This window comes from Podarcis bocagei, assembly GCF_964188305.1.
Source record: "Podarcis bocagei genome assembly, chromosome: 16".
Classification (NCBI taxonomy): Eukaryota; Metazoa; Chordata; class Lepidosauria; order Squamata; family Lacertidae; genus Podarcis; species Podarcis bocagei.
In genome coordinates this window covers 19,955,920-19,983,610 of record NC_138142.1, presented here as the reverse complement: position 1 = coordinate 19,983,610, position 27,691 = coordinate 19,955,920, and the positions used below count along the sequence as shown (strand labels likewise).

Genomic DNA, 27,691 nt, shown 5'->3' with positions numbered 1-27,691 from the left:
TTGCATTTATAAACATTTGGAAGTTTATTTAAAAAACATCACAACCATTAACATTGTTACAGATTTTAAGTTTCCTTCCTCCTGGGTCTTCCACACAGATTTACTGAGCATGCTCACAACAATGGTTTTCTTATGGGTTTTAGTTTAAACAACCATTTTTTAAAAGGAAAAAGTAAGAGAGAGAGAAAAAGAATAACTCAGCACACTACCATTTAACTTTGTTTTAATGTTTCTCCACAAATGGTGAAAAATACTAAGTACAGACGAGGAATCATCATAATGTTGTGGTCAACATTATAAATATGGAATTATAAATTTAAAACATTTTCTGGTTTAAAAAATAAATCTGGTAGTAAATGCAGTCCTGCAAGGGAGAGGGGGTGGCTCGCCACTAGTAAGGCCGGTCTCTGCGGTCTTGACGATGTTCTCCCCTAGCAAAGGAAAGAGAGGAGAGGGGGTGGGGGTCAGACTCACAACCACATACCCAAAGGCTATTGCATCCCAGGAAGAGAAGGTTTCAAATAAGAGCCCGTGACTGCTACTAACAGCCTCCTCCTCGTTTTTGCAGCCCAGACCTCTTCCCTCCCCTTTGTCAACACCACTCACTTCCCCCTCCCCAAGCCTTACTTGTCCATCTTTCCTGGTCCTCCACGCCTGCCGCCTCTGCCTCCCATTTGCTCCATAAGAGGTCCAGGTGGGCCCCCAGGTCCTCCTCGCCGACCTCCTCCGAAGCCCCCTCGATCCATGCCCCGGCCTCCTCGGAATCCGCCTCTGTCTCCACCTCGGCCCCCTCGGAACATCCCTCCAGGGCCGCCGCGATCCATCAGGCCCCCTCGACCTCCTCTCATGCCACCGGGGCCGCCCCTGCCACGATCACCACCTAGTGCAGAAAGACAGCACCACTCAATCGAGCAAAGGGTTGCTGGGAAGGTGGCAACACTAGACAGACAGCTGAAGACTTGCCTCGGAAGCGCAGGCAGCAGGACCCAGACATGCCGAGGCCCACAAAAGTGACCAAATGATGGCACGTGTCTGTGTTGCATAGGTGTGAATGTGTGTGCTACCACCTTAGGGAGTCCCTACTGCTTTAAAATATGGCACCTGTTCTTACAACATGTGACAGCAGCAGCCACAAGAAAAGCTGCAAGCAAAATACCATACCACAAATGCCCACTTCCCGTATCGTTCTCACCCTTTCTGCAAGTCCCCGCAAGGAAGGATATCCTCATTTTAATGTGGTTCCTCATAACCTGCCCTAACGGCTGATCATTCCTACTGGAAGCAACTGCAGGAAGAGGGTCAATACAAGAAAAGACCCAGATCGGTGTTTTCCAAAACTGGGTCTCCAGCTGTCTTTGGACTACAACTACCAGCATCCCTAGCTAGCAAGACCAGTGGTCACAGCTGATGGGAACTGTAGTCTGAAAAAACAGCTGAAGACCCAAGTTTGGGAAACACTGACCTAGATTCACACACCAACCATAGAGGAAGACTGAGCTGCTTCTCCTAATGCAACTTAATGTCGGGCTTTAAAACTGGCTGGCGATTCTTAAACTGAAGTTAATGCTCATGGGCTGTGTACAAGTTAGCAGAGAAAAAACAGCTTTGGGGTCAAAACACTTTAAGGTTCCAACACAGAACTTGGCATGCAGCCCTCCTCCCACCTGTAATCAGCTTCCAAGTCAGGCTTGAAGCCTGGTGGAAGCATGTGAGAAGGTAGGCTGTGATGACAAGAAAAGGAGAATCAGTTTGGGTAACTCAGCGCGAGAGTGTAGGAAAACATCCATAAGCATCTCCATTGAGACAGAGTAAACAGAGCAGAGAGCAGCTAGGCCACTTCGCACCAGATTCTATAGATCAGGGGTGGGTATGGTGTGGATGTTGCAGGACTCCAATTCTCATCAGTCTCAGCCAGTGGGACCTAGTCAGAATTGATGGTAACTGCAGTTTGGAGGGCTACAAATGATATTTCAAACAGCCACTTCTAAGGGCAGGCAGGTGCAGTTTGTTTTCAAGATCAGCACATAAGGACAACAGTGCCTACAGGGGAATTAAAGTTGCAACTCAAACACATCCGTAGAGGAGCACCAATCAAGACGACACCATTTGCCCCTGCTCAATTACTGACTCAATGCAACATGGCACCATACCTTTCCTGAAACTGCCCAGGGCCTGCCATTTGGAGTTGCATGGCATTGGGCAAAGTCCCCTCCCCAACTTCCTCATCCTCCAAGCTTGAAACTCGTCCCCATTAAGCCAACTGATGAATCAAATCAACAGCTTCTCTTCATGACTACTCCGTAAAGTGCTAGGGGTTCAAATTATGATGGATGGCTCCCCATAGCCAAGAGGCCCTCCATAATTTTGTGATTAAATTTAACAGAAAGTGATGCTTTCCTGCTTGTTGTTTCAGTGTAGTGTTTCAAAATGTTCTCTCTCATATATATATGGACCACTTTGAGCAGGGGCAAAAAGAGACGCATACAAGTGATTTCAACAGACAAGCTATTGTATGCCCCCACGTCCAGCACCTGCCAGCCTCATTACCCATTTTGTCCAGCTTGGGAAGGTGAGTGAAACTGAAGCCATGCAAAAGAGACTGGTGATGGGAGTCAGGGGAAGGGGAGAGTGTGCCTGATTTAAACAACCCTTAACATTCCCTCCCCCCGATCTCCACATGCAGCTTGCACATACATGGCTCTGAGCATTGAACACCATGTGCTCTCCTGGGCAGACTACAACTGCTGCACAATATGGGAGAGGAATATTACCAGTATAAAAAATTAACTTGTCCCCACCAGCAAGTAGCTCAAGAACTTGGTTGCAATGGGCTACCAACATTGCACTACACTCCCCTTTGCATGGCCAAGCCAGAAACCATGTGCCTGGCTTTTGGCCTGGCCAGCCTCCCCATGAGCCATAGGTACAACCCCTGGAGACTCTTGGGCTCCTCACACCCCCCCCATTTTGGGCACACCACTCCCCATCAGCCACCCCGCTCCCAGAGATCGTGTCGAGTGATCCCTGCCCAAGGTCCCATGAAAAGCTGGAGCCGGGTCTGATCAGAGCAGCTCCTCCACCAAATGTGGTGCCACCCCACCTCCAGCGTAAACCTTGGCAAGGTCAATGCGTCCACAGTCAGTGCTTCCAAGAACCAACAGTGGCCATTTTATGGCGACTGTGAATGGCGCAGCGTCACCTCCCCATTTCACTCTGCTGGAAGTGTATACACAAACGAAGGAAAAATATACCACCTGTACAGTTCCCTTACCACTATTTGTCCCGTATATGAGCCCTCTAAGTGGCAGCGGTTTTCCAAGCAAGAATCCAGGACCTTGTGAACATCACATAAGCAGAGGTCAGTGTCACATATTCCGACTCCCACCCCAGCTCGTGGACAAGAGGAACATACCTGGAGGTGGGAAAGGTGGAGGGAGGAAGCCTTCCGGTTTAGGAGCCTTGCACTGGTTGCATTCTGTTCTCCAGGCAAAATTCTGGTTTCCACACCCCCTGGAAAAGGACCAGTGTTTAGTGAGAGATGCCAAGTGCATTTCTTGGCTGAACATGAAAAAACAACCAAGGCTGGGGAACTGGGGCAGGGGAGAGCCATCTGACCACAATTTCATTCACAGCTGGGTGGGGAGCACAAGGAAAGCCTCTACCCAGAGGCAAATTCATTTGGACCATCTTTTGAGGATGCTTTCCCATGAATAACTAAGGAAAGGCAAGTCAGTGGAAACAGGCTGCCTAGCCTTTTGGGCCACACAACTGATCGGGCCGAGCAGGAACACATGCTTACAAGGAACCTAGCAATATTCTAGGTGAGCTGGTAAGTGAATTACTGAGGTGGTGGCTGGTACCCAACAAAAGGGCCTTGGAACTATGTCCACACCCAAAATATTACCCTAAATGAATTGCATAACTGCATCCTGGGGTAACTACCATGCAGGAGTCCACCAGGGCAGCCCAGCCAAGATCTATGTTGACTCTCATATGCACAGAAACTTGGTGAGAGCAGAGAATGAAACACAGCGACTTACGGGTTGGGGCATTGCCAGTCTCCTGCTCTGTGCTGGACATTTCCTCCACCAGAAGGGTTTCCTCTCGATCCTCGTGGTCCTCTTGGGGCAAAACCGCCACCCCTGTCGCCACCTCGGCCTCCCATGCGGCCCATGGGACCACCAGGACCGCCTGGGCCCCCAGGACCTGGGCCTGAAAGAAGACACTTGGTGAGTTCATGAGCACACCACAGAGCCCTTGGGGGCTAACAGCGCTGGCCAGCATTAGCCAAAGATTACCTCCACGGAGTGGGGGAGGCATGCCACGTGGCTCACGTGGGGGCATCCCTCCACGCATGCTGTTCAGTGGCAGCTTCTTCCGGGTGAGAGAGACTTTGAGCTTGCTGCCCTGGAAGTCTTTGCCTGAAACACACAAAGCAGAGGTCTCTCTGTGAACAAGAGCTTCACTGCTGCAGAGAATAACCCACCTACAACTGGGCAAGTGGATCTAAGTCACACTGCCAAGGCCTTTGTAAGGAAGTTACAAACTTTGCCGCTTCCATAACTGAGGCTAAAGTAAAGAGAGGAGTATGCAACACTCAACCGCTCCTCCAGCTTCTGAAATTTCAGTAGGCATTGTTCACACACTTGTCCCACTGCCCCAGCCATGCTGCACTCCTGTGGAAATCATGGCACACACCCCAGTATACACCACTTGCAATCAAACTTGATGTAATAAGGCACACTGCATTTGTTTTAACTACATATACATTAGGTTGACATTTTCTAACCTTTTGAGCTACTGAGCATCTAATATATCAGTGCAGAGCTTTCCAAACTGTGTGTCGAGACACATTTGTGTTGGCTGAAGTGTAGGTGTGTTGCGCAAATGCTCTCTACACTTCTCTCGGGGCTAGAAAGGGGTTAGTTTAACCTCTGGTTTGCTAGTAAAACTGAATTATTGTATCACAAAATGATGCATGCCTAAAAAGTGTGTCACCAACATGAAAAGTTTGGAAAGCTCTGTGTTAGTGTTTAAAGCCCCAAAGAACCAAGGCCCCAAATATCTGAAAGACCACCTTCTTCCCTACTCAGTGGTAGCCCCAAAGTTGTGTAACTCCTTTCCCTCAGAGGTGCCTCTGGTACCTTCATTATATGGCGAATGCTCAAGATGCAACTCTTTACCCTGGCTTTTGACACTTGAGATGTGTGTATTTTTAGGACCCACCTTTCTGTAATTTTAAGCTTTTAATATTGATCAATATTGTGTTATAATATTAATATTGTGCTTTAATAGTTGTAACCCACCCTGGGACCTTAAGATGAAGGACGGGTAATAAATTGCAGCAGCTGCAGCAGTAACGGTAATATACTAATTCACTCACCATCAAGCCATTCTACAGCTGCTTTGGCAGTCGGTGGGTCATCATAGCACACAGTAGCATCTCCTTTTGCCTTCCCTGTGTCCTTGTCAAGGTAGATTGTTATCATGGGTTGTCCAGTTCTTTTGTTCATCTAAGGGGCGATGAGAGAAGACAATCATGCTCTGGACAGGAGTAAATTCCAAGGCTAGACCACCCCACCCCAAAGTACTATTCAGCAAGATGCTTCAAAGAATATGCTAGAAAGGAAAACATTATGTGACTAATCAACATCAAATTTCACTAAAATAAAATAAAATCCCACACTGGGCTTAGGTGGTCATGCCACACATTTATTTATATTTATTAATTAATTAATCTTATTAGTCACTTGTCACCTATTCAAGTAACTTACAGCAAAGAAAAATATGCAATAAAAAATACCATAAGGGGAAATAATACATTAATATTTCATATAACCTAACATTTATGGAAACCCCCCCAAAAGAACACACCACCCGTATAAATAATAGTGAACAATATTAACAATACTGAAATGATAAACAAGGCAATACTTTGATCCACTAATTAGCAATTAAGCAAAACCTCAAACCACGCCTCCCTAGTCCAAAAATCATTCAGATCAAGCCAACAATTTCCCCCCATTTAACTTCCCCACCCAGAACTCTGGTGTCAAGGCCAGCTGTTACTATCGGTGGTTAGTGTGTCCAGTGTCTTCCAGGGATGGTCTGGAATCTCTCCTCTCCTTTCAGGGGGAGGAGAATAGAAGGTATTCTTGGGACAATGAAAGACACATGGGAAAACTTAAAAAGCCAAATCGCAAGGGGGATTTGTATCGCCTCCCCCACAACTCCATCAAGTGGCAGGACAGGCTGCACCTTACAAATCGTGCTACTTACCTTGACAATGCCACACTGTTTGAAGAAGTCTGTCAGATCCTCTAGGGTCACACCGTCAGTCAACCCCTGGACATACACTGAACTGTTGTCAGCATCATCATCTAGGTCTATGGGTGGGCCTGAGGAGAGAGAAAAATGTGTCACCAAGTACAGGCCACCCCAACAGCTACTGGAAGCAAACATGGCCTCATTCCTCCCTCCAACAGGGTTACTACCCATTTTCCCCAAGGGCAGGAGGTCAGAGGATCCAAGTGAGGAGAGGCATCAGAGGCAACCACAAATAACAGTTGGCTACCAAGACCGGCCAATACTTCTGGACTTCCAGTCTCAAAGAATGCCATTTAATTGAGCTTCAGCCAGTTTAAAAATGCAGACTCAATAAAACACAGAAAAGGCATGACCATCTCCAGGACTGTGTAGGGCGGCCCTCAGCAAAAGGACGCAGCCTTAATAACTACTGTCCACAATGAAGGCAAAACTAGCAAGGGGCTGATCAGTTTTCCTGAAGCCCCGAGAAGTGTCTGACTCTGTCAATCTCCAACATTAAGATGAACAAGCAGCATTTTACTTTAAGCGAGAGAAACTGCATTCTGCTGAGGGTGACTAATGACATGGGACCCATTCCACAGATTTAAACAATTATCTGAAATTACCTAAATCGAGATCTGGCCCTTCATCCATGTGTCCTGCCGTCCAGGAAAGAGAAATCATAGAAGAGATTGTTAGTGCACGCCTTGCAAGCTACGCTACTGACACACACACAACTACCTATTTACAACCGCCATTTGATGGCATGTGTTAAAACTCAAATTGACCGCACTGCAAAAAAACTTGCAATGCACACCCTTTATGCATTTGCTGCCGAGATCAGCTTGCTATTTTAGCAGCTTTCTAAACCATCACCTGGTATTACACTTGGTTAAAGGGGGCTTTCTTGGGCCAATCAGTGCTTGTTTACCACCAGTTACTTTATTTTTTAAAAAACCAAAGCCGCTTAAAATGATTTCCTTCCCCAAATTAAAGGAGTAGTTCCTCTCATCATCACCCTTTGTTTACCCTTCGTTCTGTAACCGTAGGTTAAAACCTTATAGACCCCTAGGCATTGCCGGCAGTACCCATTAAAAGTCTTGTTGCATATGGAATTTTAATGACTTATGAAACTAACAAATATTATGGGCTTTTTTATTTTCTGGTTGCATTTTTTTTAAAACACTATCCCATTGTAATGCTCAAAAACTTACCACCAGGCTTATTGAAGCCACCTCGCTCTCCAGCGCTGCTGGGGGGATAAACGAAGAAATGAAGGCCTTTCCCTTTAAAAAGCCAGTACCGCTCGGAGCCTCTGGGGCTCACTGGGAAGAAGGGCACTGGCTAAACATATCCAAACAATGCATCTGTCTGTCTGTCTTTCTTTCTCTCTCTCTCATCTCGTCACTAGGCCTTTCTTCAGGGCAGCTTGTTCAAATCTCCTTTACACACACGCAACCTTTGCTTGCCTTAGTTTGGATGCCCCACGGTGGCAGTTGGACCCTTTTTCACGGCTAATGGTATTAACAATGCAATACTTGGCCCCCGAGAAGGAAAAATGGAACTTTTCCATTTATTTATTGGCTTATCAAAACACACAAAGATATCATGTCCACTGGTCAACTCCCTCCTAATTTTGCATACATAAAACTGCACCCTCAGCCTCCTGCGAGTGAGGCCAGCAAGCCAAGCTCCTGGGCGGAGGACCTTTAACATTAACAGTTGAGGGGGGAAAGGAGAAAAAGAAGATACAGCAATCCCTAGAACACAGTTCAGATGACAAGTCACTAAAGCCATACATTCAGGTCACTACTGGATTTAACAGTCTCTGTGGAAGGAGAACTTACAGAATATACCAGGGTACAAAGGCCTAAGGGTGCAGCTTTGTGGATACAATGCAACACAACACAACAAATCAGTGCTTTAGCTTTTAACATTGGGGGGGGGGCGGATGGAGAGAAGCCACAAAACATAATTTATGGGCAAAAATGTGCCCAATTAATAAAGTGCCACTAAAAATGGCTTTTTGGGTGCATGTGGAAGAATCATTTGGATGGAAGTAAGAAAGGAGGGAGAAGGACCACTAACTGTTAGCAAGTATTGCACCTTTAACCCATAAAAGATTTAATATACACAATTCCAAGCTGTTGCATGCAGCTTTGTCTCTTTTCCCAAAGTATATATACCATATATGTAATGTTTCCCTTTTTTAACACATGTTTTTACACTTTAATTTTACACAATTCTAAAGTTATTACACCTCCCCTCTCGTTTCAATACCAAACATGAAGTACTATATGCAGTTACCAAAGTTACAGAAGGTTTCCATTTATACAATGAACACATTTGGTTAAAAATATTCTATGTATATTTTTTCCTCTCCATATGGACACCGTGTCTAGTCCCACTTTTCATTATGCTGCCGGCTGAGTACTGAGTACGGGTACTTTTTAAGTATTGAAGTGTATACAAGGCTCTCACTTTGTAACCTGTAGCATATAAATGCGACAAAGCATGTTAAAAAGTTTCCATGTTTAACAGCCAGTGAAAATATAAAAAAATATTGAGGCAATGAAAGAGGGCACGTTAAGAACATTGGGCTCCTTACCTGCAGGACAGACACTGAAATGCATCACCACACCATGGAAGGGGACATAGTTTCCCTACCCTGGCCCTTGGTGGCCAAGTAAGTGTTTCATAGGGCCACCCTGGGAATGGGGTCTGCATAAGGCCTATAGCAGTTACATTCCCGCCCACTCCCCCAACGTTAAGGCCACTACACATGAGCTTTTGATTATGGGTGCGAAATTGCCCTACTTTTTAGGGAGGTCTTTAGAAAAGAAAAAAGATGTGGTGATGGCAATTTCAAGTGTCTGCGTCTACTTTAAAACACATCTAGGAACACCTAACAGATGAAATCTTTATAATAGAACTAAGGAGCCCTTTTCCAGTCAAGCCAATTTGAAAGGGTTACTCTTCAATGTTAAAATGGCTTGGTCATTAACTGAACAGCTTTTGAAGCAATAAAAGCAGTTGGACTTCAATAAAGATTTCAAACCATCTGGATTCATTTTAGTAAAGCTATGCAGAGTGTCTCTTTTGCCAGTCAAGACTGTTATGTGCAGTGGGACTGGAAGGCAACTGATCTGTCAACTGGACCCCATGACATCTTTTTCTGCCCTCCCATCCTCCTAGTCCAAATTTGTGACCATTTTGGTTTTGGGGGTAGCACTCTGCATAGCTCTATATACACATGGGTAGAACACACACAAGGACACCCTTCATTACTGAGCCTCTCAGTTGACCACCATCTCTTCCACCTTAGATAAACCAGTAATGGAAAACAAGTACTGACTAAACAGGCTTCCCAAACCAGATTCCACCATCAGTTAAAATGGCTGAACTGGTTCGGGACACCTGAAAGCTCCAGCATGGAGCTGCGTCCAGAATTGTAAGCGATTTTTAATTATTATGATTATTATTATTGCACCATGTAGGGTCTCTCCTCAAATTCCAAACCAACCTGAACACACGTGAAAGCTACGCTAGAGAGCTCTGGGCTTCAAAGAGCATCTTGACACAGCCTATTCAGCTTTGACACGAGCTCAGAGAGCTACTGCCAAGTGAACACACAGCTAGGGCAAGAAAATGCTTTACAAGAGCAGCAGACACCATGGTACATACCTGTGATATCAAACACCAGCAAGGAGGAATGAATGACATGCAGACCTCTCAGAAGGGGTGTGTGTGTTCAACCCAACAGTTCTTAAACCCACAGAGAGTTTCATCTCTGTTCATTGTGGAAGGGAGCTGAAAGTTTCACAATTTGAACACCCAGCACTCTCTTGCCTCCAACCCTCAATTAACTGCAGGTAAAATGTATCCTGCCCATAGTCCCCATTAAGAAAATGTTTCCATGAATTAATTAGTCGTATATATTACTCGCTGTTAATTAATTATCTCCATGGAAAAGTGGTTTGCATCGACATCTTTCAGCCCTTCTTTCCATTGCACACCCTATGGGGTAAAACCAAATTAGGTGAGAGGAAGAAAAGGTTTGCTCTTACCCCATTCCGCCGCGGCCTCCTCCTCCCCGCCCACCTCTGCTCACGCCTGCACGGTCAAATCCCCCTCTTCCCCTGCCCCGGCTATCAGGGCCGCTCAAGCTTCGGCTTTCTCCTGGGCCCGAAAAGCCTCCCGAGTCCTGGCCGTACACCCCCATGCTGCTGGGGTGATCTTGACGGAATGAACCTAAGGAATAGTCAACATGGCAATTTTAGCGAAGTGGCAAACAGCATTCATTTCCTTCCTCTAGAACGTTAACATGCAGTGACCCTCAATGGTGAATTGAAGCATTCATTAAGGTAGTCACAGGTATGCAAAATATCAGCTGGGAAATACTTGATCCCCCCCCCCCCCAAGCTGGCTTTTACACTTTACTCTTTCCACCCCAACAGGTCCAACCAGCAAAGCACACAGAGGCATCTTTTCTACCTGCTTCATGGGGGCAGATTTTTCACATATTCTGGCAGAAATCCAACCATATGTTATATATTATTTTTAAGGTACCCCAAAATGGCTTGATCTGTTTTTAGCAAGAATAAATCTAAATTGACAACAAAACATTGACCAAACTAGTGAAAAGAAATATGATAGAAAACTGTGTGACCAACACTGTACTGTAATATGTTGCTTTATATTGTTTCAATATAACATAAAATGAAAGCATTGAAAAATATTAAAACAGAAGAAAAAGGAATCTGGGGAAACTGTGCCCCTGCAGATGTTCTTGGGTCATCAACTCTCATCACCCCCAGCAAAGATGGTCATCAGTGGGGGTGATGGGACAACAACACTTGGAGAGCCAATGGCTCCCCAGCAGTGCATTTTTTTAAAAAGGGCAAATATGAAAGACAGGCTAGCTGAAAAGCAGAAACACAGCACAGATTTTGAGGTTGTTGAATTATTATTATTTTTAACATCTGAAAGCTTTCCAACGCCACTCTTAAATCAGAACACCTTGATTCAAAAGTCCCGATTGCCATTTTGGGGTTGATAAGATTTAACTGAACACACACACTCCGCCCCCTATTAACACTCACTTGGTTGCCCGTAGCTGCTGCTCTGCTGACTGTACTGGCTGGGGGTCTGGCTATAGGATCCAGTCGGAGGTGGGTAGCTGGTGGGGGGCTGCTGCCCGTAGCTACTTTGTTGCCCATAGGTGCTCTGTTGTCCATAGCTGCCCTGCTGACCATAGCTACTCTGCTGAGAGTAAGTGCTCTGATCATAACTACTGGGCTGCGAAGAAGAATAGCTGAAAAGATATGTCAAAGGACAGGAAAACGGCACTTAGTAAAACAGTCTATTTCCACCCATACAAGTGCAAAAGCCTAAGCAAACATGCATAATTTGCCCTTGCCCAGGCTGATCTATAACTACAGAAAACCAGACCAGAACACACCACTGGCCGCAATAAAATTGACAAAGCTGTGACCAACCCCCCCCCCAAGCCCTAATACCTGCACATTTGCAGACTAGAATGATGCATACTATTAGTACTTTGCCACCAGGTTGCAACAATGTGGGAAATCAACCAGGGGTCAGCAACCTTTTTCAGCCATGGGCCAGTCCACTGTCCCTCAGACCATGTGGTGGGCCGGACTATATTTTTTGGGGGGGGCGGGGGGGGATGAACGAATTCCTATGCCCCACAAATAACCCAGAGATTCATTTTAAATAAAAGCACACATTCTACTCATGTAAAAATATGCTGATTCCCAGACCGTCCATGAGGGGGGACTAAGAAGGTGATTGGGCCGCATCCGGCCCCCAGGACTTAGGTTGCCTACCCCTGATCAAAACACTACTACAGTGGTACCTCAGGTTAAGTACTTAATTCGTTCTGGAGGTCCGTACTTAACCTGAAACTGTTCTTAACCTGAAGCACCACTTTAGCTAATGGGGCCTCCCGCTGCTGCAGTGCCGCCGGAGCATGATTTCTGTTCTCATCCTGAAGCAAAGTTCTTAACCTGAAGCACTATTTCTGGGTTAGCGGAGTCTGTAACCTGAAGCGTATGTAAACTGAAGCAAATGTAACCCGAGGTACCACTGTAGTCTATTGTGTTTTTGCTGTGGCCACTATTGTTTTTCTCTGATGCCCATATCTGCTGGAGACTGCTTGTCTTTTGCCATGGTACATGGCAGTACAACTAACCAGATGGCTGGCGGGGGAAAGGCAACAAAGAGAAGCAGACCAGGTTGCACTGATCACTGTAGTGCTGCTATGACTGGACGGTCTGCCTAATGCTTTCAATGTCACTCTGAGGAGCAGGTCACCAAGGTAAATCATTATCCATGGTATGCCAATAGATATTAAGAATCATAACTGTTGCTCCTCTGCATTCCAAGGTGATGTAAGTCACAAAAAGGAGCTGACGTTTCTAACCATCCTCTAAAGTAGGGGAGGAGAATTTTCCACCCAAGGACCACATTCCCTCACAGACAACCTTTTGTGGGGGCTGCCTACCAGTGGTGGGCGGGGCTAGAGGCAAAGGTAGAGTCACTCTGCACCATAGGCACACAAAAGTCAGAAGCTTCCACACATGCATACATTCCTCCATCTATGCAAACAAGAGCATTAATCATGGTTTAAGGGAATACACGGCAAAATGCACTCAAGGAGGGTGCAGGGCAGGTGAGGGGTACAGTCTGAGGAGCTGCAATCAGCACCTGAGCCTGAAGTCCCCCCACCATCACCACACAAAACATCATCCAGACAGATAGCATATACATAACAGATAATATATACTGAGAATTCCAGTAAACTCACCTGGTGGGAGGATAGGATGGAGGTGCAGTAACCGGCTGCATTGGGTAACTGCCAGGGACCTGGTAGCTGTAGTTACTCTGTCCATATCCTAGACTGGGCTGGCTGTAGCCTGATGTACTTGACTGAGGCTGGGTAGTCTCTGCAGGCTTTGTGCCATCCTGGGCTCTAAAAATTAAATCCATCTGTGAGGATAAATCTTTTAGAAGCCCCTGCCTGCCTTTCATGTCAGGCACTGGCAACCTTTATGTACTGCCTCTGCATGTTAACACTTAACTGCAGGTGGGAATTACAACTCAGATTACTCAGGCATTTTGCCTTCAGGATTGTCTTCAACCCTAGGCTAAGATCTGAGTTTTGGTAACATAAAAACAATTTTAATTTTATTTATATCCCCCTCCCCTTCATCACACAGGGCAGGTCACCATTTTAAATGCACTAAACTTATAAAAATTATTATCGATGTATGATTCAAACATTTAGTACAATCCACCCACTGACTTCCACAGAAGCCACAATGGTGCTTCATTAACAGAGGGGAAAGAATCCTACTCTGAGTGCTATTTAAATGTCTTGCCAATCAAAGCACCAACAGCAAAGTACACCAGATGTGTTTTAAGGCGACAGTGCCTGAGTACGTTTTGTCTTTTTATCCAGAGTGAAAGAAGAATACATGGCTATTATTCCACATGGCGCTTCACAGAAAGAACTTCATGTGAGTTCTGTTTCATTCAAGCATTACGTGGAAAGGAGGGGAATGTGCCTACAAACCACAGAATTATCAAAGCTGTAGGGCAGAAGCCAGACAAGAGGATGGTGTTCTCAAATAGAGTTCTTTCCCTGACCCCAAAGTACAAGAATGTATATGTTAATGCATCACATTTTATTTGTATGTTACCTTGCAGGTGCAGTTGTTGCTGGCTGCTGCCCATAGGTGGGGTAGGCAGGCTGGGTGCCATAAGCAGATGGGGCAGCATAAGAAGCCTGGGTGGTGGTAACTGTGGCGGTGGTTGTATCATAAGCAGCAGTGCCGTAACCTTGGACAGGCTGGCTATAAGCCTGGGGAGCAGTTGGGGCGGTATAGCCTGCAACAAAAAGATACCTTATTGAGAAGCTTACACACTTGTGCTTACTTGTGCTCACTTTTGATTACTGTGTCTAAGCATTTATACTAAGGACCCTAGTGAAATGTTCTATGAAGTCAAGGAAACCTGTAAACAAAAATGCTTTGTGGGAGGGTAGTGCCTCATCCTCATTAAAAATACCAACAGAGAAGGGGGTAAAGTAATGATTTTTTTATTATCAGCTTAAAGAGAGCTACTTTCGGGGGGGGGGGGGAACCAAATATCCAGAAGCCATCTCTAAATCCAAAATATAGTTAAAAGACTAAAGGAAATGTCAAAGCACTAGGATGATTCCGATAAAACTAGAGCCCTTGCACTTCATGGGAGAAATAACGCAAAAGGAAACCATCACAAGCCACTGTCAGTGTACAAAGATTGAAGCTTTCACATATTTCAACCATTCCATGACACAAGATGGTTCCCAGAATTACAGATTGGACAGCTACTCTTGGTTAGCCATTATAACTATAAATTTAAATCTATCAGCTAAGTGGGGGAATGGCAGACTGACTGGATTTTTCAGCCTCATTTCAAATGTAAATCAGAGAGTATACTTAGAGCTCTTGAAAATTTCTACATTTGTACAGGTGGATAATAGTTTTGAGAACTAATTCTCAAATGTTACTGTGATACTTGAAGCAGAACCATATTGCACATTATCTAATATGATGTGCTACTATCACTTCCGAATCACTTCCGATTTGGGCCACTCTTTTGAACCCTCCAGATAAACAACAAAACCAACCAAATCAAGGAGAAAGATTTAGAATAGCTCCCATTTCTGATAAGCTGTTTTAAGACATGCAGGGAGCTGGGGCGGGATTAAAAAAATACAGCCACGTTACACACACTGCTGCAATCACTGTGGCCTGAAAGTGAAGGAGTTTGACAGCAGCCAAATCACATGCCCATATGTGGTCATAATGCACAAGGTTCTCTGACAAAATAATATAATGCTACAAGGCTCTATTCTCCTTCTCTGCTGCTTTGAAAAGACAGCAGTACTAGATAACCATCATGGTGACCCTCCCTCCACAGTGACTATTGTAATGATTCTAACATTCAGCCTTTAGAAGCATATTTCAAGCAACTGGCACCGAACTGTACTGAAAGGTACTGTCTCAAAACTTTTATGAAGCATTCTTCAAAAGCTCCTGGTGAAGTGGAACACAAAAGAACCAAGAAACGAACTGGCAAAACATGCGTAAGGATTGTAAACAGAGTAGCAAGCTTTGTGCAATCAATAACATTTTTTTGCAGCTTTCAGAATGGCTTTCAGAATTAACTGCAAATGCAAGTTATAAAGAAAAGAAGGTAAAATATTTACTCCATATGCAGATCTCTTAGTAAATTTGAATTCATGACTAGTCATGCGATAAATCTTTCAAACATATATGGAGCAGTCTTTTTATCCACAATGTAGGAACACTGATGTCCATTTTCAGTAAACTGAAGCCTTAAACTGTTGTTGGAAAATGTTTTTTGGGAAACTGAATTAAGCAATAATTGTTCTCACTGAACCCCAACTTTATTTACTTCAAGAACACAGACATATGCTATAATTTGGCATATGAAACAGTAGCACTGTTCGTTATTCATTAAATATTGAAGTGCATTTTCTTTATTTAAACATTTACTTTATTAGAAATACAGTTAGACATGAAGGAACAAGTGGAGGCATCCTAAGCATATTGTTGTTAAGTTTGGGGGACGGCCAGACTCTCCGTAATCTTTAGATTCTGTAAAGAGCTTGAATTTGAACAAACTCAAATTCATGAAGCAAGTTAAGTTTGGTTAATTAAAACTAAGCCAAGTGCTGTTGCATTCAGTTTAGGATGCCCAAGCAGCTTCACAGAGTTAACCAGGGATAACATGACAGTGTAGATGGCCTATATCAAAAAAGAATCCTTGGGCCTGGGCAGACAGAAGTTCCCAAGGGTGTTTGTGTGTCAGGAGAAAGTAAGAGTGTGTCTTTGGCAGGAGACTTAGGCCTTTACAAGGTATGCTGGGAAGAAAGGACAGAACCATCTTGGCAGGCTGAGAGAGATGCCTTGGATCAACACTGAACTGCTGTGGGGAACAAGCCCCTCTTGAGATGACCATGCTGTAAGATCTGGACTCCCTCCATCTAAATTCAGGTGTAAATAAGTGAATAAATCGTATTTCTTAAAGCTATGACAGCCTCTGCCATGCCTTGCTTCTCAAAGAAACACAGACCCTGAGTGAGTGGCTGGAACTTTGAATCTAGCCACAGTTTGGCAGAGATTGGAAGTGGTGCCCAACTTTTGTAACAATATATTTAACAATATGGAATTAAAAAGTTAGAGGAAAAATCGACATGGGGGGGAGGAGTGGTCATGTACTACTTCAGCTTAGAAATGGTATCCAGGATCTAGCGAACAAAACCACAAGTTTCATCAAGGAGTCCTAGGGCTCATGCTTTCTAGCAGCTGCTTCTAATGCTTAGAAACAACTGAGGATGTACTTTCATAATCAGTTTGAGAGATGAAACAGGATATGCTGTCCCAAGAAATACCACTGGGCACTGCTCAAACCCTTGGGGAAGGCTGAAGGGAGCTCCTTGGACCCTGTCCAATATATGAACCTAAAAAATAATCATGCAGACCCAACATTTGTAATGAAAAAGCTAATGATACTAAAATTCCTGTGGGACAACTAAGGTGTAAAAAAAGTTGGACCAACCACAACATGTTGCAGTGCAGCAATGTGCTGCTACTCAGAATTTTAGTCACTACATTATTCTGCTTTATCCCCAGTTAGACTGTGATCCATGCTCACTGACCATACTCATTATTCATGTGGCTGGTTTAGGGTTCTCTCCTCTCAACTTTGTTTCCTTTCTTACAATATTTGTCTTCCCCAAGACTGCTAGAATCCCACCCCCCTTGTGCATCTGAATATTCACGACCTATACAATAGTCACAGAGGAAAGGAGTGGTATGTTCTAATACTGATGCACTTCATCTTTGTGTAACCAGTGGCGTATTTAACAGACAAACCTAGCTATTCCCAGCATTAATATAGTTCCACCCACCCCCAATTTCCCCCCCTGCTTGGGTTTCTGAACAAAGCTTTTTTTCAAATGTTTCCATTTCCTTCCAGGGTCTTCAAATCTATCTGTAAACTCAGAACTAGATTAAACAACTGACTCCTCCATTGTTACGCTACCAACCTAATCATTAAAAACAGAGCTGGGCCAGTAAATTGCTGATTTGAGAAAAGTAAAGCAATTCTTCCAACTGTGTATTTGATATACCTGCATAAGCATTCAGTCATCTTGGCATGCAAGGAAGAATTAGATCCTCTTCCTGCTATGCCTGAGAGAATTTAGAGAGCCTACTTTATATATCAGGTATCTACTTTGCATGCTCAAATGCAGTGCCTCCAGGCAACACCTTTCCTCCATCCCTACCTCTTACTTGGGCAAATGTAGAACTGCAAGAAGTACTGAACTGTTTGGGCAACATATAGGTCTCATAAATATATGCCAAACTGGAAACATTCTAAAACATGTGCATCATTAACTACACAGTTATTTTTACTGGCTAAATGTACAACCCAAAACAGTTTCAACCCAATAACATTTTGTTATTTAAAATCTCTATCGGCCAACGCAGTAGTTATTAGTTTTAAGCACAAGGAAAAAACATGCTACTTAAAACTGTAGCCAGGATGCTGTTTGGGGTGTTTTTGCATGCACTTTAAATTCAGACCATAGATCAAGTGGTTGCTGTACAACCTTCAAAAGGTAGGTCTATTTTTCAGACATTAAAATAAAGCATCAGGATGAACAGAACTTCAGTTTTAACACAGTTTAGCACAAGCAAAATAATTTACAGAGCATTTATGACAACACTGAGGTAAATGTCTGAAAGAGGAACCAATAACATGGAACATGCAGAGATGGTGGCTGCAACAGCTGAATATGTCTAATCATGCTGTTCACCCTTTAGGACACCGGGAAGACAGCTGAGTTTGGTTAGCTTGAATCATCTTTGTTCATAGCTGTCATTTTAATACATAAGCTTTATCCATACAACACAGTAGTCAATAAGAGCTTATGAATGGCACCCTTTCTACAGCAGATATGCTGCTGCAAAGTAAAATGAGCAGCAAACACTGAATGGGCCTGTGCCAACCGTATTGCAAGTTTTGCTGCTAGAATAAAACCACCTAAAGGGTTAACACCATAAATTTAGACCAAATGAACAGCATTTCCCATGCAAAATTGAGCAGGATATTCAAACCTGTACTGGTCCCTTCTACTGTGGAAAGCACAAGACAAGAAGTAGAGGGCAGACTATCAGAACAGGCAATCAGTCTTGTGAACTACTCATCCTTGAGCAATAGAAAGGTTTAAGAGAGTCTTAGTACTATCACAAAAGGTAGAGTGCCTCATTCCCCAGGTATGTTAGCATCTTGCTAGCAGCATTCTTCAGCAATGCCTCAAACTCCATGTGAACCAGTACCCAAAGTGATCCGTAATATCAAAGTACAATTTGCTTTACAAAAAGTTCCCACCCTCACATTAATTTAAAGTCTCCAAAGCACAATGAAAAAATAAGGAGAGACTAGGTGGGAATAGACATAGGCACTTACCAGTTGGAGGCTGCCCATAAGAACTTGCATATGCGGTTTGCCCATAAGTAGCAGTTGTCTGAGGCTGGGTATAGCTGGCATCCGTGGGTTGCCCATAGGTTCCATAGCTTTGTTGCCCATAGGCCTGCTACAAAGAGGGAAATGGTTTATTTTAACTTTTGGGCTCTACACAAGAGATTTTAACAATTTGATTTGGACAGAAAAAGTCTGTAATCATATGCAACAGAAATGAGACGGGTGAAACCCCACGTCCTATATCAAATATTTTCCTGCTCAGGCAAAGCAGATTCACAAACCCACAAGGTGCCAAGGGAAAGTGGAGACAGGTGTATAGTAGAATTGTCAGTTAACAGCTAGTATTATTGGCCATCCCATGAGTCTAATTCACCCTGTTTTGTCATCTATGCTGTGTACTGACCAGCACCCAAGCAACATGACATAAGAAGAGCTAGCTGAAGGACAACAAAAGTTCATTGAGACACCTCTAGCACCTAGCTAGAAGTTAACAAAATTAAAGGCCTTGAAGCCATCAACTGCTGCTTCTCAGTTCCTTTACATAAGAAGAGGGTTATATTATTCTCTCTTGTTTTCAGGATATGACACAGCCCCTTTTAAAATTTCATGTCTGTGCTAAGTCCCTTAATACTTTAATCTTGCATGGCAACTAGCATGTTGCAATTAAGTCGGGTCTGGCAGCCATCACACAGCAGCCCAGTGTTTTGTTTCCATGGCTCAACACGATGGGGGCTGCCCTTATAGGCTGTCACCTCCCACAGGGCTTTGCTGCATTTGTCTTCCAAGGGCTGTGTATACAGACAGGCAGGAGCAAAATGCATTAACAGGGGAGCAAGAGCAGCAAACAGCCAGCTTTCCACTGCTTGCGCCCAAGGCTATGGCTACTCACTGAATGAGTGCACACCCTGAATGAATACTTGCAGTAATAGAAACATACTTTCTAGCAGCTAGTTTTAAAAGCCCCAACAGAAAATATGGGAGTAGATGCAATGCCATTTAGCAACTTTTTTTTTTTGCAAAAAGGTTGGGGTTTCATTTGCATTTAGAGGGGAAGTGGCTTCTTGGTTCTTTATTACCTGGGTGGTCTGCGCATATCCTTGAGCTGGCTGAGCAGCATATGCAGTGTAGCTGAAGGGAGGGAAAGAAAGAAAGAAAGCTGAAGTTGGAGAATACAATGACTAATGAAGGCAATGCCTTCATGTATAACCTTCAAAACAGCAGTACTAAAACAGTTTGTTATTAAAACTCTGCAATGTCCTTAAAACATAAAATACATTATAGGAATTCTAAACCAAGTCTTCTTTCAAGAAAAGACTATATTTATCTTCAAAGAAACTTAACTTACCCCTGCTGGGCTGCTGCTTGGCTGTAGGTACTATAATCTGCAGGTAGTAAGGAGACATAAAATCAAGCATAAGAGGAGATGGGTGGGGGAGGAATCACTCAACACCTCTAAACATAAGCTCAGAATCTAAGGATACACCCACCCCCTTATGTTTGTCATATTAAAAACTCCCCTGAGATGCATCAGCTTGTGATTTCCTTTCACCAAGAGAAGCTGGACCAATTAAAAGCAACACTATAGCAGACACAAACACAAGTACTGTAGCTGTTGTTACCGTGTGGTTTCCCAATGGAAGTCTGAAATCTGTTGTGTATTAAAATCCAAGATTGGCACCACTTCTACAGCTTTTTCAACCTAACCCTTCCCCCCCTCAAAATCATCTATGACCTCAAATTCCATTTTGGAAGTTACAATTTCTTAGTCCTACTCAATGTGAAGAGACAATGCCTTTGCTTATTTACAGCCAAATGTCACTTAATATTCTCAACTCCAATAGGCAAAGAGTCTACTTTCATTTATTTATTTTGCTGCCAAGCCAGGTTGTCAACATTGAGATTATTCAAACTGACCAAGCTTTTCCTGAAATTTGTCCTAAGATCTTTCTCCAACACAAGCAGCAAATTTTACTATACACAGTGTTGAAAAAGGAAGCAAGGCAAAGCATACTATATCTTGCTATGTATTCCTACTGATATAGTAAATGAACACTTCTGACCTTTCTAACGTGCACAAAGTCTAAAGTTGTATTACTATAGGAAAGTAAGAGAATTTGCAAAACTCTTCACTCAACAACAAAGGAAAGGTCTATGAGAAGATCCATTTTGTACCTTTTAATTTAACTGCATATCAATTAACACAATTCAAGTCTATAACTGTTTTTTCCTCTATCCAAACCTTTATTCCCTGTCTTGTAATTCAAACTGCACAAATATTATGATTAAAGATTGTGACACACCATTTTAAAAGCTAATATTTGCAGAAGAGCTTTAGTGACATAAGTTATAAAATTTATTTTGTACTTAGTTAAAATGGGATCAAGAAGGCCCAATCCAATGGGAGCAGGGACCACAGACTTTCTTAAAATAGCTCTCAGAACTAGGAAGAGGGAGAATTGCATGATCACACTTGAATGAAATTCAAAATAAAGAAAACCTAAAAGCTGCAACCTTCTGTCCTGTCCATAACTGACTTAAGAGTTCATCAATTCAGCTATGCACAATGAGTTCTACTTTAAAAGCCACGATGTAACTCTGTCACTTATGAAAATGAGGAACTCTGTGGGCAGTTACTGACCTTCAGGCAGGAGCTTACTATTCCAATCATACTCCCAGTAGACTGAGATTTCAAAGTGGTCACAACTATGATTTGTAAAAATTATGCAAAATAGCATAATTTGATAAAACTGAAGCCTACTCTTCATCATTACACAAGGGAACAGAACAGCAAACATTACTTAAGAATGCCACGTAGGGCATTCATAAACCCATAGCACTTATCCTCAGGAACCAAGAAGAGTACACGGTTTGTGCCACAAATTAAGAGAATATGGCTTCCAGTAGGAATGAAAAAAACATTTCAACGTGTTAAAACAGCTGGTTTTCATGTGATACTCTTATTGAAAAATTGAAAAAGCTTTTGATACACATCTAATTTCAGTGGCACCGTGGATGTGTAAGCTACCTATTCCACCAAACTGCACTATTTAAAAAGCTTGTTTTCACAGTAAGTCATCTTTATTAAATAAATCATTGCACTATTGAACTAATGAAGACTGGGGATTCTGTTTGGACATACTCCCAAATCAAGCACCACCAATACCACCATACACACCTGTAAGTTTAAAATACAATCTGCATTGTGCTTTACCCATTACAATTACCATTCTGCAATCTATCTCCTAAAAGCATTTACACAGCTGCAATCATGGCACAAATTTTACAATTACTACTTAAATGACTGATGCAGCAGTCACATGCCAGAAGGCACAATTTCCAACTACCCTAGTCAAGAATGGTGTGTAATTTTCTAATGTGCTAACAATAGATCTGTTGTATGAGTTAATAGGGCATCATTATTGGGCAAAGTCCCACTGAACTCAAGACTTTGCAGTAAACATATTTAGGATGAGACACTAATTGTCCTAGCTCTTGCCAGGTTGTTCCACTTTTAAGATTAAGTGGCTGCACTGGCAGAGGAAGAGTGTGGGGGTAGCGCCCCCCCGCTGCGTGATCCCAGCAGGGTGCCATCAAGGCTGCCCCCCCCCCCGTGCACGAGCATGAACCTCCACCACTGAGTGGCTGATTTCACAATTACATATAACTGTCTTTAATGGCCAGACCCTAGATGGGACAACACTAAGCCACCTGGAATATGCACATACAAATGCACAAAACTATTCAAGGCTTAAAAAGCAAAAAGTCTACTCTTTCACTACACTACTCTACGTATTTAAGCTGAAATAATTATAATTAACGTATAATTATTATATTAGATGACCATGAAATAGCAACAGACTTGATCAAATCTGTTAAATAAGGTAGGCCAATATGTGGATAGCCAAGGGTGCCATATTTCCAGTTCAACACACTTTGGGTACAAATGATGCCGCACAAAGAATGTAAACAGCAGCAGAATTGGAAGGCCCAGTAGTATTGCAAAGTCTGCTTCCAATACTCTCCCCTCCCCTTGGATCCTCCTGTTTGACCTCTAGCTCTCCTCACTCATACCCAGAGAGAGAGCACCTTGTCTAAACTAGTCCTTTCAAGTTTTGCATATTTTACATCTGCAGCAATGGGAGGTGAGGTTTTGTTTTAAAGTATTAATGGCATTAAAGTTTATTTTAAAACAAAAAAACCCAAAATTCTACTAGAGCAGGGAACAGCAATGAGGTTTTCTGGATTGTACGTAGTGGGGGAATGAGTACAGTGGTACCTTGGTTTACGAACTTAATCCGTTCCTGAAGTCCATTCTTAAACCGAATCCGTTCTTAAACCGAGGTGCGCTTTCCCTAATGAGGCCTCCCGCTGCCGGTGCCCTTCCACCATTCAGATTCCGTTCTTAGACTGAGGTAAAGTTCCCAAACTGGGACACTACTTCCGGTTTTGCGAAGTTCATAAACCGAATTGTTTGTAAACAGGGCTGTTCTTAAACCGAGGTACCACTGTACTAAGATGAGAAACTGGTGATTGCTTTTCTTTTTTTCTTCTTGTTCTGGTGCTGCTACTGTTGTAGTAGCAAAAAAAATATTTCTGTACTTTCATCAGAGTACACAACATCTCCCACAGATATAACTTATCCCCCATCTGCTTTATAGTCAAAACACGTGAGACTAACAAAATCATAGTAAGACAAACTAACAGTAAACACATATCTTTTTCCATCTCTCCTGTTGGTTTTTTTGTATTTTATGCGGTTTAACATAGCTTAAATGTTAAAATGTTACTTGCACCTTATTTTAATATTCAACACAGACCAAAAAAAGAAAAATGAGCATCACCAAAGAAATTTCACTACCCCAAGCCAAATTCTTCATATACCATAAGCCTGCAACCTAATTTGGGGTTAGGATCCAGGGATCATGCCGAAAGCCAAAATAATATATAGTCAAAACACATTGTATTCAATGGCGAGTGGGATTGCTAAACTCATTTTTCCTGGAACCCCACCAGCTTACTTTAAAGCTGAAAGCACACAAGATAAATTTGTTTAAGTTGCAGGCTGTTGCTGAATGTTCTATCAAAAGAATTCTTCTTCCCTGGATCAGTCTTTGCACCAGAATCAGTTGGTAATCTCTCATGACATTTTTTTGTCCCTGTGGTTTTCAGAGACTGATCTATATAGGCATTTCATTGCTTCTCTGGATCAGTTTTGTTGCAAAAAAAATATTCTAACAGAATGGAAGCCTACTTCGGTACAGACTGCAATGAAAAATGCATCCTCAGTTGATTTTACTGTAAGCTGCTTTTAAGGACACCACCCTGACAAAAAGTGTATACATTGTAATGCATTATTTATGTTTTGTGTGCCTAACACTACACATTTCGACCAGGACTACATACAATTCTTTAAACTATTTATAGGTAGCTGATTTGATTTACGAATCCCATTGATTTCATTTTGGGAGATGGAGGCGAAAAGCATGTGTTCAACTTTCCCCCTGGAATCCACAGGCCATGTGGCTAAATCTTATGCATCTTCCCTCAGAAGGAAATCCAATGGAATTATTCCCCAAACATAAAAACTGTCGGCAGCATTTTAATGTGCTTAATTCTGTCTGTAATGAACCCAAAATGCTATCTTTGGAGAAAAGAGGCCTGCTTCCCCAGCCCCGTTCATGCACATGCGGGTGGGTATATGCATGCATGCATCCTTATGCATTAACGAAACACATGCAGTCCACATACAGCAATTTCTAGCAGGGCAGCTGTGTTGGATCTGCTGTGTAACACCCATCACAAATCTTGTGATACCTTAAGACTAATGAAGTTATTTTATTTGTGGAATACAGCCCACCTTCATCAGAAGCATACATAGGAAAAAGAAACTGAGATCAAAGAGTGGTGAAAAGGCACGGGGCAGAAACGTTTGCAATAAATACTTTGCCCTCCTTCCCCATTATCTGAAAAGCAGGGTGCAGCAGTGAAAAGGAACTCCTAATAATAATCAGAGCAGCTTAGTGATAATACCGCATCTCTTGTATTCTTTTCTTTTCAATTCTCTCTGTGCGCCAGACATTTTTATCATCATTGTTAATTTATAATTATTACAGTAAACAACGTCATCACTGTTCTTGTGAAAGAGGCCAGGAGCATCATGCCACTTGGGGGGGGTGTGTGTGCAGCACCCCTCTTCTCTCTCCCCCTCGGTTGAAGAGCAGAGTAAAAGAAAAGACGAGAATTTGTCGATTTATAATTTAATGGGATGACATAAAGAAAGGCTCTTGAGGCTGAGTAATTAGTTTCTAAATAAAATTAACTGTTTGCCCTCAAGGCCCTCCCTACCTCACGCGGCTCCCTTCTTTCCATTCGTTAATTTATAAATTGAATCAAGTTAATTATTTAGCGGGGTAAGGCGGGCGCCCGCGGGGGGGGGCCACTTGCAACCCGTCGATTTGCAAAATAATTTCTTTTTTTTAAAAAAATTGTAATTGAGGGGGAAAAGAGGAGAGGAAGCGTGCATTGAGGGCAACACCAGCAGCCGGGGGCAACACCAGCAGCCACTTCCTCCCACCCCTACCCCTTCTTTTCCTCCCTCCCTCCCATGAGGTTAAACGAGGCCTGGCGCTACCAAGAAGAAGGCGCGCGCGGGGGGGGACAGCCCCTCCCTCTTCCTACTGACCCCCCCAGCCAATCACGAAGTCGCACGCACTTCCCGCCGCCGCCCCTCCCCCCCCCCACTTAACGGCCGCCCGGCAACCATTCCCCTCCCCCCCCCACAGAGAATGAGAACTTTCCACAAAAGGCCGCGGCTTCCCGGCCTCCCGCCCCCTTCTAATTCCCCCCCTCACGGAGGGATCCCCTTTCTCCTTCCCTCCCCGCTCCCAAGGTCTCTCCCGCCGCCCCCGGTTAAGATTAGGCCTCGCCCGGCTCTCCTCACCCGTCGACGCCATTTTCTTTCTCTCTCTTTCTTCCTCCTCCTCCGCCGCCGCCGCCTCCTCCCTCACTAACGTCCTCCCGGTCTTTCTGCCGCCGCGCACTGCGCAGGCGCGAGGTTTTCCACTCGGGTCGGCACCACTGTGCGATGTTAAAGCGGGGGGGTGGAGCGGGAACGCGCCACTTCTTTTCTTCCTCTCCTCTTTGTATTTATGCTAAATTCAGCTTGGAATCAAAGAAGTCAAAAAGAGAACTAGGGGAAACATGCGGAGGAGGGGAGCGGTAGGGGCTCTTTGCGCGTGGAATAGCGTCGGACGCTCGCAACCCCCTCCTGTTGAGTGGATGGTTCCGTCCGAGAGGCTTTAGGGATCCTCGTCCAAGAGGCAGAGCGATTGAAAAGCGTCGGGCGGGCGTGTGAGAGTGACATTAGGGAAGGGGGCGGGCTCTCTGGGAGGATTGGCCCAGAAGGTGATTGGCGGGCGAGGGGGCGAATAAGCCCCTTTGAAAGTAGAGAAAATGCCTTCGTTTATCTTCTTTGCTCAACATGGGTTCCCCACCCCACTCCCTACTTTATCCTCACAGCAACCCTGTGAGGTAGGCTAGGCTGGGAGGCAGTCCCTGACCCCCCCAAGCCACCAACCGTGTTTGACATGCCAGGTGAACTAGTCCCTGGGAGGCCAGGGCTCAATTTCCCCTCCACCATGAAGCTCACAGTGTGCTGACCTTGGCAATCACTGCCTCTCAGCCTAACCTACCTCTCAGGGACGTTGTGAGGATAACATTGAGAGGAGGGGAACTATACGTGCCAGCTCTTGGGTGGGAAAAGGTAAAGGGACCCCTGACCATTAGGTCCAGTCGTGACCGACTCTGGGGTTGCGGCGCTCATCTGGCTTTATTGGCCGAGAGAGCCAGCGTACAGCTTCCGGGTCATTTGGCCAGCATGACTAAGCTGTTTCTGGCGAACCAGAGCAGCACACGGAAACGCCGATTACCTTCCCGCTAGAGCAGTAACCTATTTATCTACTTGCACTTTGACGTGCTTTCGAACTGCTAGGTTGGCAGGAGCAGGGACCGAGCAACAGCAGCTCACCCCGTCGTGGGGATTCGAACTGCTGACCTTCTGATCAGCAAGTCCTAGGCTCTGTGGTTTAACCCACAGCGCCACCCACATCCCTTCTTGGGTGGGATAGGAATACAATAAATAATACAATTCCCATTGCCCCCTGCCTGCATAGCCAGTGGTCAAGGGTGATGAACTTGGGAGTACAACATCTGGAGGGCCACTGGTTTCCCCTCTGGATTACATCAGTAGTTCCCCACATTTCCCTCCTATGGACCACTTGAAAATTGCTGGAGGTGTTGGCGGACCCCTAAACAATTTCTCTTCCTGTTGTGAGTGTTGCAGTACACTGGAGCTAGATTCTGCATAGTTTTAAATAACCATACTTTTTTAAATTTAAAATTATGTGAAAAACTGGGGGCCGTCTTATACACGGGGGTCGTCTTATACATGTCTTATACTCCCTCCTATTTTCTTAAATTGGAGTCCCTAAAAATAGGGAACGTCTTATACATGGGGGTGTCTTATACACGGAAATATACAGTATATTTTTACAAACATGCTGTAGGTGAAACTCACGGACCGCAGTTTGGGAGCTCCTGGATTGCACCAGCCTGCCACTTTACTCTGAGTAAAGATGGCTAGGATGCAGCTGCATTTTGTTACATTATCCAACACCTCTTTCAATATCTACAAACCTTAAATATCTAGAAGTTTTGGTGTCTGAATCTAGTTATTTATCATAGCCTTTGGCCTCCATAGCAGTCTATTCAAAGGAAGGGGGGCCTAAATTGCTATCAGCTT

At 43.9% G+C, this 27,691-nt stretch overlaps 1 protein-coding gene across 8 annotated transcripts; it reads right to left on the bottom strand.

The window, feature by feature from the left end:
* Window positions 1-25,957, bottom strand: EWSR1 (EWS RNA binding protein 1). 8 transcript variants are annotated; one of them, XM_081174861.1, is made up of 19 exons: window positions 25,832-25,957; window positions 20,237-20,273; window positions 19,968-20,019; window positions 18,877-19,003; window positions 18,525-18,542; window positions 14,031-14,217; window positions 13,136-13,300; window positions 11,409-11,620; window positions 10,374-10,557; window positions 7,521-7,558; window positions 6,933-6,965; window positions 6,280-6,398; window positions 5,384-5,513; window positions 4,299-4,421; window positions 4,041-4,212; window positions 3,413-3,510; window positions 3,272-3,334; window positions 628-880; window positions 1-431 (listed from the first exon to the last, which is right to left on the bottom strand). In XM_081174861.1, exons 1-19 carry the CDS (start codon window positions 25,842-25,844, stop codon window positions 392-394), a joined length of 2,064 nt encoding a protein of 687 aa, XP_081030987.1. In that variant the 5' UTR covers window positions 25,845-25,957; the 3' UTR covers window positions 1-391. The 8 variants fall into 8 exon arrangements, with proteins under 8 accessions (XP_081030987.1, XP_081030988.1, XP_081030991.1 ...); XM_081174862.1 differs by having other exon boundaries at window positions 7,521-7,555; XM_081174865.1 differs by lacking the exon at window positions 3,272-3,334 and having other exon boundaries at window positions 25,832-25,954.
* Between the last annotated feature and the right edge of the window lie 1,734 nt (window positions 25,958-27,691).